Here is a 20406-nt window from a genome sequence, read left to right as displayed (position 1 = left end):
AAAATAAAAAAAAAAAAGAAAAGAAAAGAAAAAAATTCTGCTTACAGATTAAAGAAAAAAAAAACAGTAAAACAGAATATAAAAAACGAACACTGAAAATTTATATATGACAGTAACTGTTAGGAAAAGGAGAAATGCTACAAAGTAATTTCTATGTATTTGAAAAGTGGTAGTCTGGTATAAGACTTGGTTTTCAGCTTCACCTTTAAATCTATATTTATATTAATCAAATAATATACTGTAACTGAATAACAACCATGTTATGTTTGTATTATGTTCAAGGAGTGGACAGTAACATTAAATAATCAGTAATTTTTTTTAAGGAATGGGTGATAACAAATGTGAGTGAGGTCTTATTTCTTTCTTAAGGAGCTTTTAATACTTTTGAGTGTCAAGGCTAGCATTGGTATATAAATGACATGATTAAAATGAAAAAATGAATTAAAATGTGAATTTACAAAAAGAAAGAGTAGTCTCTTTGGAGTAATCAGGGAAGGCTTCATGCAAAAAGCAGCCTTGCAGGATACATCAGATTCCAAAAAGGAGAAATAATATAGATGTGTAAACATTCTAACCATGTGGACAGCATTAATCAAACACTAATGACAGTTTGACATCTCAAACTCCTGCTCCCATACAACCATTTAATGAGAACCAACTACATGCCAGTGTAGTGCCTTCTGTTCCACTGTTTCTCCTAGGACAAGGGAGGCTGAGTGGTAGTGAACATTCAGACTATGTTTCCATAGGCCTAAAATGGAAAATTAGAACCTCAAGTAAAATTGAAAATAGCCACAACATATCTCATCCACTGACCCCTCAACTGTAATCATTATGATTCATTTATCGAATTAAACAAAGGATTTACCTCTACTAGTGCAAAGGCTTTTATTTATATTTTCAGGTATAATATGCCCCGGCTTATTATCAAAAATAGGAAAGTATTAAGATTGCAGGAAAAAGAAAATAAGCAAAGAATATTGGCTCTAATCAACAGTGTAATGTTGACTGGTCATAAATACATTTTTGGAAACGTTCTATTAAATTTTCACAGTATAAAAATCTCTAATAATTAAATATTAGGTAAGCTTTCTGAGAAAACACAGAAGATTCATGTAACATACATAGGTAAAATATATATAATGGAGTTAGATGTTTTCTTACAAAGTAAGATTTAAAAATTAGTAAGATTGATCATGTTTACAATGTATATTGGAGATTAATATTTGAAGATTTCTTAGGCCAATTTATTTTAAACTTTTTTTTAAGAAAACAACACTTATATGGTTTCTTTCAAGTCAGTGATGGTTTGGGGCCAAATGATGCCAGTTCCTGAAAGTCAATCGTGTATATATCTTCCGTGCTTACTGACAGGATGTTGGTAGCTTAAAATCAGTCATAGTAGAAATATTTACACCATGGAAATTGGCAAATGCTACAAATCAGAACTTCTCCACAATCCCATCTTACATCTCCACTCCAAGAATCATTTGTTATTCACCAGAATATCACTGCTTAAAGGTGGGTACTCTTATTAAATATAAAGAAAATCATCAGTAAGTTTTAAAAATGCAGTGGGTTGATTAAATGAATGATTTAAACCACTGACATATTTGACAATAAATCTTTTATTTTTTAATTGTACTTTAAGTTCTAGGGTACATGTGCAGGTTGTGCAGGTTTGTTACATAGGTATATATGTGCCAAGGTGTGTTTTGCTGCATCCATCTCCACATCATCTACATTAGGTATTTCTCCTAATGCTATCCTTCCCCAATCCCCCACACCCCTGCTATTCCTTCTCTAGCCCCCCACCCCCCAGGCCCCAATGTGTGATGTTCCCCTCCCTGTATCCGTGTGTTCACATTGTTCAACATCCACTTATGAGTGAAAACATGCAGTGTTTGGTTTTCTGTTCTTGGGTCACTTTGCTGAGAATGATGGTTTCCAGTTTCATCCATGTCCCTACAAAGTACATGAACTCATCCTTTTTTATGGATGCATGGTCTTTCATGGTTTATATGTGCCACATTTTCTTTATCCAGTCTATAATTGATGGGCATTTGGGTTGGTTCCAAGTCTTTGCTCACAATACCTAACACCATAAAAACCCTAGAAGAAAACCTAGGCAAAACCATTCAGGACATATGCATGGGTAAGGACTTCCTGACTAAAACACCAAAAGCAATGGCAAGAAAAGCCAAAATAGACAAATGGGATCTAATTAAACTTAAAAGCTTCTGCACAGCAAAATAAACTATCAATAGAGTGAACCAGCAGCCAACAGAACAAGAAAAAATTTTTGCAATCTGATAAAGGGCTACTATCCAGAATCTACAGAGAACTTAAGCAAATTTACAAGAAAAAAAAAAAAAAAAACTCCATGAAAAAGTGGGCAAAGGATACACTTTTCAAAAGAAGATATTTATGCAGCCAACAAACATATGAAAAATGCTTATCATCGCTGATCATTATAGAAATGCAAATCAAAACCACATTAAGATATCATTTCACACCAGCTAGAGTGGCAATCATTAAAAAATCAGGAGACAACAGATGCTGGAGAGGATGTGGAGAAATAGGAACGCTTTTACACTGTTGGTGGGAGTGTAAATGAATTCAACCATGGTGGAAGACAGTGTGGTGATTCCTCAAGGATCTATAAATAGAAATACCATTTGACCCAGCAATCCCACTACTGGGTATCTACCAAAGGACTATAAATCATTCTATTGTAAAGACACATGCACACATGTTTATTGTGGCACTGTTGACAACACATCTTAAAATAACAATGACACAATTTGATATCAAGTTTTGTCCTTTTTAAAATCCACTTCTACAGCATTGTTCTTACCAAATGATATCTCTTTTATAAATAGTACATATTTCAAAATAATCTGCAATCTAAAATTGTTAGTTCAAAAATTTCCATAGAAAAAATTAGCTTTCATATTTAACCTAAAAATTAAGAATAGATTATGAATTTTTCTAATATCTTTAAGCCTTATTGTTCATTTACTACCAAACATAATAGTAGTATCTATAAGACAGGCTTGCTAGAAAAAAAAAAACTGTAATCTGAAAGAATACTGGCAGTTGTTTTATTTGGAAAATAAGTCAATGCATTGCTCTTCTTGGAAAATGCTTCATAAATTATTATCTATAACTGCCTGACATGAATTCAATCATCCCTATCCACAGCCGGGGCAAACATGGCTAATGAATTTGGATACTTTTTGCCACTGAGGTCAAACAAGACCTTAAAATTTCCATCAACTCAGTGCTTTAGGAAGCCACTACTAGCTGATCAAAAACATATTTGTCATTCTGAACTTAAAAAATATTATAGTGAAAACAAATCTATCTATATGTTACTTAGAGCAACTGATAACTGCATTTAATTGACTAGAAAATGGTCATAAAAAGGTATTAAAAATTATTGAACAGGTTTTTCTCCTTTTCTATCCTATTTCACCTATAAATTATACTTGCCATTTTCTTTATTTTCTTGTAATTATCTCATAATATACTTGATCATAGATTATTAACTCTGAAAGTGTCTGGGGCTTTATCAATAGTGATTTAAAAATGTCTCTTCCATTGTCTGGTTCATGCCCTTGTTCACTTACTCTTTTTTTTTTTTAATCCAACCTCCTTCTTTGCTATTCCTTTAATTGAAATATGTGTATTTTTTAGGCTATCCAAAAATGAAAATAAAGTAAAGAAAAACAGACTCATGCCTTGTAGTTGTGGATAATAATTTAAGTAAGCTATGTTAACAGAAGCAATTCATGATGTTCTAAATGAAAAGAGACAGTCTTAATGGTAAAGTTACCGATTCACTCAAATGAAAATTTAAATACGATGGTCATTTCTAACATCTTTCCAAAAATAAGTGAAGTTTTCTCTTACGTAGTATCCTTTTAGTTCTGCCGTTGCACTAATTTTATGGCTATAACTTTGTGTTCTAAGCTTCTAAGTAAATCAACCAGAGCAATAAAAATCACACAATCCTAGAAAAGAGTAAAGTGAATGCACAGCTAATATCCTGCCTTAAGCAAAATGAGGTAAGCTTGGAGCATGTGCAAAGGAGACAACTAATCTATACCCATGTGGAATGTGGTAAATGATGGGCTTTATCTACAAAAAAACAACATTTCAGAAAGAAATTAACCATCAGGTGTGGGTGGGCAATTAACTCCAGACTGTGGAAGCCGGCTCTTTCCTGTGGAATATTCATTAACTTCTGTAATTAAAAAATATTCATAGTTGCATAATTTAAGAGTGCTTTTTATATACTTCAAAAGTTTCTTGACAGTCTGTAACTCATAATTTTTTAAAGAAAGTATTTTCTGTTGATATCAATTAACTATTGAGAAGCAGATTTGCATCCTGAATTTATCAAGAAAATAAGAAATATTTAAGACAAACTACAACATTACCTTTCTAAAACCTGTGCACATATTATTGAACATTTCCTTCCTTCCTTCCTTCCTTCTTTCCTTCCTTCCTTCCTTCCCTCCTTCCCTCTTTCCTTCCCTTCCTTCCTTCCCTCCTTCCTTGCTTCTTTCCTTCCTTCCTTCCTTGCTTCTTTCCTTCCTTCCTTCCTTGCTTTCCTTCCTTCCTTGCTTCTTTCCTTCCTTCCTTCCCTCCCTCCCTTCTTCCTTCCTTCTTTCTTTTCTTCCAGCAGTCAGCTAATATAGATGTATTGAGTGCCTACTCTAAGCTCTGTCCTAGAAAATGTAAGTACAATGGAAGACAGTAATCCCTGCCATCATCAGACTCACAATCAGGTAGGGAAACTAGTCAGTCGAACTAGTAATTTGAAATGTGATGAGGGCTAGAGAAGAAGTGCATAAAATGCTATGGAGGTGCAAGAGACCTCGTGTGGTAGACAGAATAATCCCTCTTAAAGATGTACATATTTTAATTTCCAGAAACTGAATATGTTCCGTTACAAGGCAAAAGGGACATTGTAACAGATTTGATTAAGGACGTTCAGATTGGCAGGTTATCCTAGATTTCTCAGGTAGGCCCAGTGTCATACAATGAAACAGGAAGTTTGAAGTCAGAGAAGATTGCTGACAGAAGAGACCACATCTCTTCTAAGATTTGAAGATGTGAGAGGAGAGATTTGAAGATGTCACACTGGCAGCTTGCAAATGGACAGGGCCATGACCCAAGGAATATAGATGGCCTCCGAAAGTTGGAAAGGGCAGGAAAATTAATTCTTGTCTAGAGCCTCTATAAGGAATGCAGCCCTGCCAAAATTTGACTCTATGTCCAAACTCATTTCAGTGACTTCTATCATCTAACACCATAAAATAACAAATTTGTGCTATTTTAAGCCACTAAATTTGTGGCAATTTACTACACCACCAATAGGAAACTAATATACTTGCATCCTTTATTTGGGAAATGAGTAATAAGGGTGGGAACTTGTTTAGATTTCAAGGTCATTGATGACAGAATTCATGTCTACTTTCTTCATCCTTGAATATCCAGCACTCATTGTTGTGCCCAGGATTTATCAGATGTTCAATCTGTATAGGAAAGATTAACTGAGTGAACAAGAACATGAATTAATGCAGGAGTGAATGGAAGAATGTGATGTGTGAGCTGAGACTTGAAGAATGATTAGAAGTTAAGTAGATGAATAGGTAGTTGAGGTAGACTCAGAAAGTCATGATGCTAAGAGAGCCCTTTAAGAGGGTGCCTCTTGGTATTGGCATAAATTGACTAAAATGTTTTGGAGACTCAAACTATTAAAAGTGGTAATGAAAGATTCCTCTAAAAATTAGGCCATTTTTATTTTTACTAAGAGAAATATCATGATTTCCATCTTATAATTGATGTAACCTTGCTTCATATATTTTGATTATTCTATCATGTGCTCAACTACAAATCTTTTCCTTCTGAAACAATTTTTAGGGGAGAGGGCTATTTTTAATTCTCTACATTCTTGCTCATTCCCTTACTCAGTTTATGTCTTTTCTTATTTTAATCACTTGCAGATCTATTCTGTAGTCCCCAAAACCCATTGGATGCCTCCTGGATGACCTCACTTAAGTTTACCATTGTCCTACCTAAACTCACTTTTCCTTTTAGTTGTTCACCTGACCTCCCTATTATTCCCAGTTTGAGAGTTTCAACCCTTCAGAATCATCATTTACATTGTTCTGTTCCTTACGACAACTCCCAAAAAGTTCCAGCTGGTGTTCATTACACTGTTGAAATCCCTTTTGAGTCCTTCCTCTCCATCTTCACGATGAAAAAAGAAGAGAAAGATACAGCCTTCACCTTGTCTTCTCTAGATTATTTTCACCCTACCATTCTTGCTTGCCTCCCTGCAGGCTGTATTTAGACCAAGCCTCTTGAATCTGAATCTTAAGTACCCTTTCATGTATACAACCTACTTTCAACAGGAACTTAAGTCCTGCCTCTACCCTTAACTAGCTGCATGATCCAGAGCAAGTGAAGTCTCCCCTATGGGCCTCATCTTCATCAGTAAAATGAAGAGTGTTCTGGCAATTATTTTAAAACTAAGAGTAGAACATTTGCCTATTACCTATTGTGGTTATTGAGAAGAATGCCCTGTGAGATGCTATACAAACACTTTGTTCATTGGACAATGAAGGATAATACAATGGAAATTAAAAATGCATTATTTACCTTAAAAATCTAGTTAGGAGGAAAATATGCATAAATAAAATGACTCTATAGCCGTATAGGCAATATGTGATTGATTAAAGCATGTGGTATTTTTTCTGTTTCACTGTTACTATGAACTTCACTTTATAGGTGAAGATACTGAATCCCAAGCTACATTTGACAAACATTCCTCTGTATGGATCTAGTTTACTTTTTTTCTACCTAACAAGATTGTAAAGAAGTGTGTCCCTTCAATATATTTTACTTCTCAGTTAAACCTCAAAAACATGTAAGATTTGGACTGGAAGAAAAGGAAGATGGTTCTAGTTATGAGAATCCAAATAAAGGCTTAGACCCAGAGATGATTAAGTTAGATATTGGAGCCATAAACGGATTTGTCTGGCTGGGATGGAGGGCTTGTATAATGTGTGGTAAGAAGGAAAGCAATTTGAAAGGATACGGAAGCATTTTATGTGCCACGCTAGGGAGTAGGTACTTGACCCTCAGAAGGAAACTATTATAATTTATTAAGAACAGGAGGTATTTTTTAAAGTAGAGGTGATTTAACATTAATCTGTCATTATGTCACAAAATGAAATAAAGCTGGAATGGCAATTAGATCTCAGCTACATGTTAACTCCATTTGTAGTAACTTCTTACAACACTATGCTGAGAAGATTCAGAGGCTACTTGGGCTCATAGGAAAAAATGCCCTGATCTATTATTCCATCTGGCATGCACACACATACTGGTTATTTTCTATCTATAGAAAAAAACAAAGGCTATCTCATAGCAGAAAATAAAAACAAATGAAAATAATACTAATTCATTTATAACATAATTAAGGACAGAATCAGTCACAGAAGTGAAAATGTAAAGGTGATAAAACCAAGTTATAGGTTTTAAGGATTAAATTAAGATGTGAAATAAAAAATAAACACTGTACACACAACCTCAGCATTTAACGCATAGGGAAGTAGAGCAGGGCACTTCTTGAACAAGAAAGAGAGATAAGAGGACCGAGGAAACTTTGGAGGGGAGAAAAGAGGATGTCAGAAGAAGCATTCTGATCCACTTTGTCTCTCAACTATAGAAGGGCCACTGGGTACCAAAGAGTTTCACGAGGACTCAGCAAAGGTGATCATGCCCATCAGCTATGGTGTGTGCAAACTGGCCCTGGTCAGGATGCAGAAGTAAGAAACTCCCTTAATTTTTCACTTCAGAAAGAGAGTAAGGCACTCAAAAAGTTAAATAAGTATTATTCTAGTACTACATTAAGTGTTCTCTGAGAGCACAAGGCAGGTAAAAGTAAATAACCACAATAAACTAGGAAAGACCAGAAAAGCTGACATCTGAGATGTATCCATGTTGTTGTGGGTCCATGCAGTTGATTCATATGTTCATATTCTATTTTATTATGTTGTATATTTATTTACAACATATATGCTGTAATTCAATTGATATTCTAATATGTATTTTATTCTTTTATAAAAACATTCTACATATTACTTGTCCATTGCATTGCTAATGGGTGTTTTGCTTATTTTGAGTTTTGGGGGATTAATAAACAATTCTATGAAAAAATTTGTATGCTTTTTCAGATACTAATATTAGAGATTTTAAAAATTGTCTTTAGAAGTGCCAAAATTAATAATTCAATTTTTTCATTCATCTAAGTTTATATGAAATGAAATTAGAAACTTACAATATGTTTTCATGTCTTGCTTTCTTTCCCAACATTGTTTATAAGATGTACAAAATTTTCATTATTATGTAAGTATAACATATAACAAATATATTAAGTAAAAACCCAATTGCATAAATATGTCACACTTTATATGTACCTGCTACTTTAGTTGCAGACCTGAGCTATTTCCAGGTTTAGGTAGTTACAAACAATATTGTTGTGAATATTCCTGTTTGTGTACTTTGCTGCACATAAACTATCATTTCTTCAGATGTACAACTAGGAACAGAATTGCTGATCATAGGACACGTGTATCTTCAACTTTATAAGACATTGCCAAACTGTTTCCCAAGGTGGATACACAGATGATGATCTGAAAATGCAAAGCTGAAATGCTCCAAAATCAAAAACTTTCTGAATGTCAACGTGATATCATAAGTTACCTTGAACACATCTTTTTACTATATTAATGGTATGTCATAATTTTTACTATTCAGTACTTATATGTAGATAAATGTAAGAAAATGACTGCTTATTGGTAGCATATAAATTCAGTCAGGAATGATGGTAATGCCAAACAACAGGAGATCATTGTCCACATGGGTAGCTGAGATAGTGACACCTTTGCTTTCTGATGGTTCAATGTACACAAACTTTGTTTCATGCACAAAAATATTTAAAATATTATATAAAATTACCTTCAGATTATGTGTATAGTGTACAATATAAAATATAAATGAATTTTGTGTTTAGAGTTGGGCCCCATTCCCAAGATACCTTATAATGCATAAGTAAATATTCCAAAATCCAAAGTAATTCAAAATCTGAAACTCTTCTGGTTAAATATTTCAGGTAAGTGATATTCAACTTGTAAGAGTTTATACTACCACCAACATTGTAGGAGACTACTTTTTGCCCTATATCCTCACCAATTCATGGTATTGTCAGATTTTTCCATTCTGACCCATATCATAAAATAGTATTATTTAATTTGCATTTCCCCAATAATAATTGTGAATAATAATAGTGAAGTCAAGCATATTATTATTTGTATGTATGTTGTTAACTTTAAAATGTCCCTTTTCATGAAATGCTTGTTCATGTCTTTTGCTCATTTTTCTATTGGGTTGTCTCTCTTTTTGTTTGTTTTCTTTTTCTTTCTTTCTCCCTCTACTCCCCTCCCCTTACCTCCCCTCCCCTCACCTCCCTTCCCTTCCCCTCCCTTCTCCTCCTTCCCCCTTCACTTCTTGGCTATTTGCATTTTTATTTAAAAATGTAAAAAGCTTGTAAAAAGCCATTAAAATATTCTATTGTAACTTTAATTAATATTATTCTAAATCTAAATCTATATATCAATTTCAGAAATTGTGCTTTTTGATATCAAGTATTCTAATCAATGGACATTGTATTTCCTTCTATTTATTTATAAATATTTACTTGTTCCAGGTATTTTTAATGTCTCATAATAAAGTTGTACACCTTCATCTGGTGTAGGTCTATACATTTTTATTTAAATTCACTTTTAAGATTTGATTTTTTTTAAGATACTGTAAATGGTAGTGTTTATGTATTTTGTTTTTGATGCTAGTATACTGAAATGGATTTTATATTGTTTATGAATTACAGAAAACTTTTAACCTCTCATTAATTTGAATATAGTGTATTTTTATATTTTACATATATAATTATTTCATGCATGAATGATATGAGTTTTTCTCTTTTCTTTTCATAAAAATTGTTACATGTTTTATTGTTCTTGCTTTACTACACTGGCTAGAACTGCTAATACAATGCTAAATAACAGTGATGATAGTAGACATGCTAAATCTATTCCTAAGAGTTTTTATTATGCACATATTTGAATTTGGTTATACAGGCTTTACCACATTTTAAGAGTTTGTCAAGTGAATGTTTCTTTAATATGGGCATGATGCATTTTATATATTATATATATACACATATATGTAAATATACACTTATATAAATACGTACATACAGAAGATAGTCTATGTTTTTGTATAGAATGTACATTCATGAACAAAATTAGCCAATCATTTTATTTTCTCCTTCTGATCATGTCAGATACAGGTATCAAGATTATGCCAGGCTTAAAACATTACTTGTGTGAATTTACTCCTTCATTTTCCATATTAAAATTATGTCCCCTTTGGTAGAATTCACTGGTGAAAACATGGAATGTTCTTTGTGGGGAGGTTTTGGATTAATGATTTAATTTCTTTAATGGATGTAAAAAAATTATAGTGTGTTTTTATTTTTGAGTCAATTTTGTAATAATATACATTACTAGGAATTTTTAAATATCATCTAAAATTTATTTTGATATCAAGACACCAATAATACTCTCATCTTTTATACATCCGTAGGATTTGTAATTATATTCCTTTTTGTTCCTAATATTGTTACTCGTACTTTATCTTTCTTTTCATAGTTTTGCTGATATTTAATGATTTTATTCTTTACAATGAACCAATTTGAACTCTGTTGATCCTCTTGTTTTTTTTCTATTTTATTAATTTCAATGCCTATATTTATTATTTTATCCTTTCTACTCTCATATGGTTCATTTTGCATTAGTTAACCTCTTGATATAGATCATTAAGTCTTTAATTTTGTCTTTTTTTCTAATATTTTATATGTAGTTTAGTGTGAAAATTTTGTTCAAGTACTACTTTGTATCTCATAAGTTTTGATAAGCACCATTTTTGTTATAACTTAATTAATTTTTCTTTTAATTCTGAATGATTTCTTCTTTGAATAACAGGTCATTGCAAAGAATATTTCTTAACTTCCAAATATACGATAGATTTTGGATTATATTTTTGCTGTACATTTCTTTGTGTTAAATATTTCCAACTGAATTGAATTTTTGACAGAAACCAGCCTGTAGAATTTTCATTATTTGAAATGTGCTGAAACTTACATTATGACCCAGTGTATGGTCATCAAAGAGACAGTAAGACTCAGGGCTCTCCTAGTTGGTATCTGAGAAAGAACACAACAGCCCAAGCTTAGTGTCCAACTAGATCTTCAGCCAAAAATGATAATCCTAATTAAGTTTTTCAGAATATTTCCTTCTTTTCCAGACCTTTAGCAAGATGCTTCTAAATCATTCTCACATTTATTACAACATATATATACCTAATATAATTTATAATATAATCATATATTATAATCTTGTTTATAATCATAATTATATATTTATATATCCTTTATACAAATATATAATTACATTATGATTATATTGTATATTTATATATTACATATTATTTATAATATTAATTATATATTATATAATTGTAACATAACTATATAAGATATTGACATAAAGTTTAATATATAAATATATAAATAAAATTTATATATTTATATATGTAATCTATAATATATAATTATATTATATATAATATAATATTAATACTATGTAAATATAGTCTATATTATATATTATAAAAATAATTAATATATAAATATAAATATAATTATAAATATATAATATATAATAAATATAAATATAATTAACTATAATTATATAGAAATATACATATAATTGATACGTTTATATATTAATAATATTAATTATATATTTATATATTAATTATTATCAATGTGATGTGTTAGCAATCACTGAAGAGGGCAGCACCAGCAGCCAGGAACAAACATGGAGAGGTAAGCATCTCCCACTCTCTTCATCCACTATTGTGGATTCAGAAGAGGCTCTCCCTGCTGGGGACTGGTATATGTGAAGAAAAGCACTTGGAGAAAGTGCTTTTCATGACCATTCTACCACCATTGAAAGTGAGCCCACTCTGCTTGGGATTGCACAATGGGCAGGGTCCAACTTCTCCTTCCTATACAGAGCAGCAGCAGCCCTGCAGTGGAGGTCATAAGCTGCAGAGTTGTCTGCTCTGGACTGGGGAAGGTGGCTTTGCCCTGAGTTGGCTTTGGTGGGACTGGACAAAGGGCTTTACTCACGGTCTGCAGCCATTCTGCAGCCATGAGCCAAAGGACAAATTCTGTATAAACTGAAGGTCATGAGCCCTGAGGCAGTGGTGTGATAGGGAAGTGAATTCCATTCCTGCCAGCGCAGCATGAGGATCTGGTCCTCTCCTCACTGCCCCTTCCCTGGAGACCTACTCACAGTACAACATGATCTCCTCTTGCCAACCTCCTGTGAGAACAAGTGCTTCCACTCCTCAGCCTCCTGAAGAGTGAGCCAGCTCTTACTTTTAAATACCACCCACTGGACTGATGCCTGAACTGCCCCACAAAATAAAATCCTGCTACTAGAGGGACATAGTGCTAGTGCAGGAGAAAAGCTTTTTGAGATCTCTGTACCCTCAGCCCTGCAGAAGATAGTATTTTGGCTCTTACATTCAGTACAACAGGCAGCATCTGAGAAAGCCACTGCACAAAAGCCCTATCCACAATCAAGGAATTCATGCAGAACCTTTCCCTGAAAGCAGCCAGAAATGAAGTCAAAGGATCGTAAAAAACATACACTGCAGTATACCGTCAAGGGAAAAAAAGAATACAAAATTTAAAAGTCCCATCCAAATTACAGAAAATTCAAAAATAAACAACAGCTCCTTCAGATGAGAAGGAATCAGTGAAAGAACCACTGCAATACAAAATGACAGTGTCTTGACACCTCTGAAGGATCAAACTAGCTCTCTAGCAATTGATCCTAACAAACAACAACAACAAAAGCCAAAATAGAAATGACAGATAAGGAATTTAAAATGTGAATTGCAAAGAAACCCAGTGAGATCCAGGAGTCCAGGAGAAAGTTGAAAACCAACACAAAGAAACCAGAAAATAATTCAGGACGTGAATGATAGCTATATTTTTTATAAAAGCCAAATAGAACACCTAGAATTAAACCACGCACTAAAGGAATTTCAAAACACAGTTGAAAGCTTAATAATATTCTTGAAAAAAACAGAATAAATAATTTTAGACCTTGAAGACTGGTCTTTCAAATTAACCTAGACCAAAAAAAAAGGTATTTTAAAAATCAAACAAAGCATTCAACAAATTTGAAATTATGTACTACAATTAAACCTGTAACTTATAGGCATTCCTGAGACAAAAGAAAAAAAAGTAAGCAACTTGAAAAACATATTTTAGTGAATAATTCAGAGAAATGTTTCTTATCTGGCAGGTGAGATAATCATCCAAATATAAGAAATTCAGAAAACACATGTGAGATACTGTGGAAGAAGACATCACTGAAGCAGAGTCATCAGACTACTCCAGGCCAACATGAAAGAAAAAAAAAGCAACTTAAAGGCAGCTAGAGAAAAGAGCTAAATTATCTATAAAGGAAATCCCATTACACTAACAGTAGACTTCTCAGCAGGAATATTATGAGGCAATGGAGATTGGGGGCCTATATTTAGTCTTCTTGAAAAAAAAATGCCAGCCAAGAATTTTATATTCTGTCAAATTAAGCTTCATAAAAGAAGGAGAAATAGTCTTTCTCAGACAAGGAAATGCTAAGGACCACCAGACCAGCCCTATGAGAAACGTTCAAAAGAGTTCTAAACGTGAAAATGAAAGGACAATACTTGCTACCATGAAAGCATACTCTGCGCAATGTTCACGGGTTTTATAAAGCAATTACACATTTGAGACTACAAAGCAACTAGGTAACAACACTATGACAGGAACAAAACCTCACATATCAATATTAACCTTGAATATAAAAGGCCTAAATGCTCCACTTAAAAGATATAGCTTGGCAAAATGGGTCTTTTTTTAAAGACCCAACCATCTGCTGCCTCCATAGACTCATTTTATGTATAATGACACTCACAGACGCAAAGTAAGGGGGTGGAGAAAGATCTATCTCACAACTGGAAAACATAAAAGAACAGGAGTTTCTATTCTTGTATCAAATAAAACAGACTTTAAACCAACAATGGAAAAAAAAAAAAAAGAAAGACAAAGAAGGGTCTTATATAATAATAAAGGTTTCAATTCAACAAGAAGGTTTAACTATCCCTAAATATATATGCATCCAACACTGAAGCACCCAGATTTATAAAATGAGTATTACCAGAGCTAAGAAAAGGGACAGGTGGCCAAATTATAATAGTAGGGGACTTCCAACATCCCACTGACAGCACTAGAAAGATCACTGAGGCAGAAAACTTAAAAAGGAACTCTGGATTTAAATTGGATTCTTGACTGGAATGACCTAATAGATAGCTACAGAACATTTCACATAACAAACACAGAATATACATTTTTTCTCATCTGCAAATGGAAGATTCTTTAAAATTTTCCACACACTTGATTATAAAGCAAATCTAAATAAATTCAAAAAATTCAAATCACATCAAGCACCTTTTTGGAACACAGTGGTATAAAAGTATAAATCAATACAAAAAGGAACTCTCAAAATCACACAAGTACATGGAAACTAAACAACTTGCTCCAGAATGCCTCTTGAGTCAAGAATAAAATTAAGGTAGAATTCAAAAGTATTTTTGAAACAAATCAATATAGTGATACAATATACCAAAATCTCTATGATACAGCAAAAAACAGTGTTAAGAGAAAAGTTTATAGTATTGTCTACATCAAAAAGATAGGAAGATCTCAGATTAACAACCTAACCTCATACCTAAAGGAACTAGCCAAATAAGAACAAATAAACCCAAAGCTAGCCAAAAGAAAGAAATAACAAAAATAAGAGTATAACTAAATGAAATTGAGACCCCCCACACACAACAAAAAACATACCAAGGACAAATGAAACAACAAGTTGGTTCTTCGAAAGGCTAAACAATATTGATAGACTACTAGCTAGATTAACCAACAGAAATAAAAGGGGGGATGGTTCAAATAAGCACAATGAGAAATGATAAAGGTGACATCATAACTGATAGCATAGAAATCCAAAAGATCCTCAGAGACTACTATGGCCATCTCTATGCACATAAACTAGCAAACAAAAAGGAAATGGATAAATTCTGGGAAACACACAACTTCCCAAGATTGAACCAGGAAGACATTGAAATCCTAATCAGACCAATGATGAGTTATGAGATTTATGCAGTAATAAAAAAAATCTACCAACCAAAAAGAAGTCCAGGACCAAATGGATTCAGAGATGAATTCTACGAGACATACAATGAAGAGCTGGTACCAAGCACATCAAAACTATTTTTAAAAATTGAGGAGAACAGAGTCCTCTCCAACACACTCTTTGAAACCAACGTCATCCCGATGCCAAAATCTGGTAAGAACACAACAAAAAAGTGGTACTGAAGGTCAATATCCCTGATGAACAAAGGCAAAAAATTCTCAACAAAATACTAGCAAAGTGAATGCAGCAGCACATCAAAAACCAAAATTCATTATGATCAAGTGGGTTTTATTCCAGCGACACAAGGATGGGTCATCATTTGTAAATCAATAAATGTGGTTCACCATATAAACAGAATTAAAAACAAAAACCATATGCTATCTTAATAAATTTAGAGAAAGTATTCAATAAAATCCATCATGCCTTCATGATACAAACCCTCAACAAATTAGGTATCAAAGGAACATACATGAAAATAATAAAAGCAGTCTATGGCAAACCCACCTCCAGAATCATACTGAATAGCCAAAGACTGATAGTATTCCCCTTAAGAATTTGTACAAGACAAGGATGCCTACTCTCACCATTCCTATTCAATATAGTTCTGGAAGTACTAACCAGGGAAATCAGACATGAGAAAGAAATAAAACATATCCAAATAGAAAAAGAAGTCAAACTGTCTCTCTTCACAAATGAAATAATTCTATACCTAGAAAATGCTAAAGACTCTGCCAAAATGTTTCTGAAACTAAAAAATGACTTAGTAAAGTTTCAGAATACAAAATTAATGCACAAAATCTGTTGCATTTATGTACACCAACAAAGCTGAAGCTGAGAGACCAAATCAAGAACTCAAACCCATTTACAACTGCCACAGAAAAAAATAAAATACCTAGGAATACATTTAATCAAGGAAGTGAAAGACCTCTACAAGCAGAACTACAAACCACTGATGAAATAAATTACAGATGACACAACCACATAGAGAAACAACCCATTTTCATAGAAATGAAAAGTCAATGTCATTAAAATGAGGACCACCCAAAACAATCTACAGATCCAATACAATTCCTAATATATTATTTTTCACAGAAATATAAAAAAAATTTCAAAAATTCATATGAAACCAAAATAGAGCTGAAGTAGGTGAAGTAATCCTAAATGAAAAAGAATAAAGCTGGAAGCATCATATTATCCAACTTCAAACTATATTACAAGGCTATAACAACCAAAAATACATAGTCCTGGTACAAAACAGATACATAGATCAATGGAACAGAATAGATAATTCAGAAATAAATCTACATTTCTACAGCCAATTGATCTTCAACAATATCAACAAAAATTCAAAATGGAGAAAGGACTTCTTATTCAAAGATGGTGCTGGGAAAACTGGCTAGCCGTATGCAGATGAATGAAACTGGACCCCTTCTTTCACCATATACAAAAATTAACTCAAGATGGTTAACGACTTAAATGTAAGACCTAAAACTATAAAAATTCTATCAGAAAACTGAGGAATAACTCCTGCAGACATTGGTATAAGCAAAAAATGTATGACTATGATCTCAAAAGCAAATGCAACAAAAACAAAAGTAGACAAATGAGGCTTAAACTCGAGGCCTTCTACACAGCAAAAGAAACAACCAACAGATTACACAGACAATCTAGAGAATGGGAAAATATATGTTCAAACTATGCATCCAATAAAGGACTAATGTTTGCAAGCTATAAGGAATTTGAACTCATCAGTGAAAAAAAGAAAATACCCCGTTAAAAAGTGAGCAAAGGACATGAACAGACACTTCTCAAAAGAAGACACACATATGACCAACGGACATACAAAAAAACAAAAAATCTCAACATTACTAATCATCAGAGAAATGCAAATCAAAATCAAATGAGATACCATCTCGCACCAGTCAGAAAGGCTATTATTAGAAAGTCAAAAACTAACAGATATTGGTAAGTATATGGAGAAAAGGAAATGCTTACACTGTGTGTGGGGGAATGTAAATTAGTTCAAACCCTGCCTTCCACCATGGAAAACAGTATAAAGATTTCTCAAAGTACTAAAGATAGAACTACTATTCAACCTAGCAATCCCACTACTGGGTATCTACCCAAAGGAAAAGAAATCATTTTGTCAAAAAAATCTCTTACGGTCTTATGTTTATCATAGTACTATTCACAATTGAAAAGTCATAGAATAAACCTAAGTGGACTAGATAAAGAAAATGTACTATATATACAACATGGAATATTAGCCACAGAAAAGAATGAAATTTTGTCTTTTGCAGCAACATGGTTGGAGCTGGAGGTTATCTAAAGTGAACTAATTCAGAAATAGAAAACCAAATACCACATGTTCTTACTCATAAGTGGGAGCTAAGCAATAAGTACATATGGACATAAAAATGAAAATAATAGACACTGGGAATTCCAAAAGTGGGGAGGACAGAAGATGAGGAGAAAGTTGAAAAACTACCTGTTGGGTCCTATGTTCACTATTTGGGTGACAGAGTCACTGGAAGCCCATAGCCCAGTATTACTCAATATATCAATGTAATAAACTTGCACATGTCCTCCCTGAATCTATAATAAAATAAAAATTATTTAAAGTAAATTTTAAAACTAGATTCATAATTGACTTCCCCTTCTTAATAAGAAAATGGGAAGTTTTTAAAAAATCCGGATTTCACCTGAATTCTCAGCATCGACCTATTTCTTCAAACTTGTGACCTAATAACAGAAAAATGTATAGTACTGTTTCATTCTTTTAAAAATCATGTTAATTCTTTAACTCCATGCTAAAAAGAACTTACTTATTTTGAAGCATACGTTTAAAGTAATAGATGTCATTCCATTAGTAACACGTTTTTAAAAATCTAATACATTTGTAAGTAAAATTATTTCTAAAAATTCAAAATAAAAAGTAATACAAATAAGTACTTCTCAAATATTTCCAATAAAATCCCCTTTTTTCTGCCTACTTAGAAGAAATTAGATGAGCAAATATTGTATGATGCAAGAAAAGAGAATTCTGTATAACCATTTATATTAAACAAAAGTCACAATGATGAATAATTTACACTGATGCTTTAATCTTAGTAAATATCAAATTAAAAGATAAATATACAAATTTGTTTTAATTCAACTTTTTTATCATTTAATTATAATATCACAATGCTTTTCATTCATATTTTCCTTTGTATCTTTTAGTTTTCTCTGTACTGAGACAATGATCACATCAGTTCATGAGTTTGCAAAGAAACATAGTTAAACTTCTAGAGAATATTGATCTGGTAATTTAACAAGCATCCAGCATCAAAATATTTGTTTCTGTCACCTGATTTTTCAGGTAAATATGAACATGCAATAGCTTTAAGTTGCTGGTTTGTTTTTGGTGAAAATCCAAAATGTATTCAAAGATATATTTTATGATAAATCCTGATCCATATTAAAACTATACTAATGCCAGGAATTTCAACTTGTGGTTCAAACATTTAAGTAAATGAAAAGAAGGAGAGGAAAGAGGAGAGAAAAGATAAAGTGGGAGCAGAGGAAAAGGAGAGAGGAGAGAAGAAGAAAAAAAAAGAAATGGGAAGAGGGGATCGAAGAGAGAATAGGGAACAGGAAGGAATAAAGAGTAAAAGGAAAAAAAAGAAAGAGACAAAGGAGAAGGAAAAATAGAAAAAATGAGGAGGAAAGAAGAGGAGAGAGGAGAAAGAGAAAGAAGAGGAGAAGTGAAGGGGAGAAGGAGAAGAGGCAAGGAAGGAGGAAGAGAGAAGAGAGGAGAGGAGGAGGGAGAAAGAAAGAGTAGAGGAGGGAGAAGGAGCCAAATGACTAAATCTATTTTCTGCAAATAAAAGTATTAGTGCTTACTTGGTAACATAAGCCTAAACTAAAACCAGTAGGAGGGAGGAGGAGAGTAGAGCGAAGAGGAAAATTAGGAGAAAAGAGGAAGAAGAACAGAAGAGGGAGGCAGATGAGGAGGAGAAGGGGAAGAAGATTTTATTATCTGGTCTATATTCAATTCAAACACTTAGATTTTCTTTTTCCTTAATGCTAACTCACCATTGCAGTTGCCATTGGATAGGGAATTGAGCAAGGTGTTTTGTTCACACTAAAATGAAAACAAATGCAAAGAATGAAAATGTTATAAAGTTTTACTTTGGCCTGAAAAAAATCATATCATTCTTTTATTTACAAAGAATAACAAAATACTAGACTCCAAAATTATTTTTCACTAGCCTTCTTTTCAGAATAATGTATAAAACAAACTTTGAAATAATAAAATAATTAATTCTAAGTATATAGCAATTCAGTAAATAATTTATGTTATCAGTCAGACCGTCTTCTTTAGAATATTTTCTGCAAGACGAATTTGTTTTGATTTGGGGTTAGAAATTAAACATTTAGACATTTCTTAAGTAGCATATTCAATCAGAAATCACCTTTATTAACATAGCATTTTCAGAGGGAGAGCCACTGATCAGATATTTCATGTTACTCCTACATGAAAATATTGGATAATATCCTACAGTTAATCTTATCTGACAATAATTGATGCCTCTAATGAGATCATGTGCTATCTACTTCTCAAATAATGTATTAGTGCTATTTTTGATGATCACGATGATAGCAATTGATATTTCTTCAGTACTCACTATATGCCAAAGAATTTACACTAATCATTTAATCCTCAGAACAATCATATGAGCTTACAAATTTTATTTTTCATATTAGAGAGTCAAAGATTAGAAAGGTTAAATAAGTTGACCAAAGTCACAAAGCTAGTAAGAGCATGGATTAGAACCAAAGTTCATGCCTTTCCAATTCCAAGCTTCATGTTCTCAAGCTACATTACACAGTTTGTCTCATGAAATCAGTTTTTATCTTAAAGGCTGACTAGAGAACCTCGTTTTATCTTCTTGATAGCCAATGCTAC

General features: G+C 32.7%; 1 protein-coding gene across 2 annotated transcripts in view; it reads right to left on the bottom strand.

The window, feature by feature from the left end:
- Positions 1-20406, bottom strand: part of SLC26A7 (solute carrier family 26 member 7) — a 174972-nt gene that overhangs the window by 10113 nt on the left and 144453 nt on the right. For both annotated transcript variants that reach the window (XM_017538069.2, XM_017538068.2), the window contains exon 15: positions 19533-19581. In XM_017538069.2, the coding sequence (XP_017393558.1) occupies positions 19533-19581 (49 nt within the window). The remainder of the gene's footprint in view (positions 1-19532; positions 19582-20406) is intronic.

The sequence above is a fragment of the Cebus imitator genome, unplaced genomic scaffold, assembly GCF_001604975.1.
Source record: "Cebus imitator isolate Cc_AM_T3 unplaced genomic scaffold, Cebus_imitator-1.0 Scaffold109, whole genome shotgun sequence".
Taxonomy (NCBI): domain Eukaryota; kingdom Metazoa; phylum Chordata; class Mammalia; order Primates; family Cebidae; genus Cebus; species Cebus imitator.
This window is presented reverse-complemented; position numbering and strand designations above follow the sequence as displayed.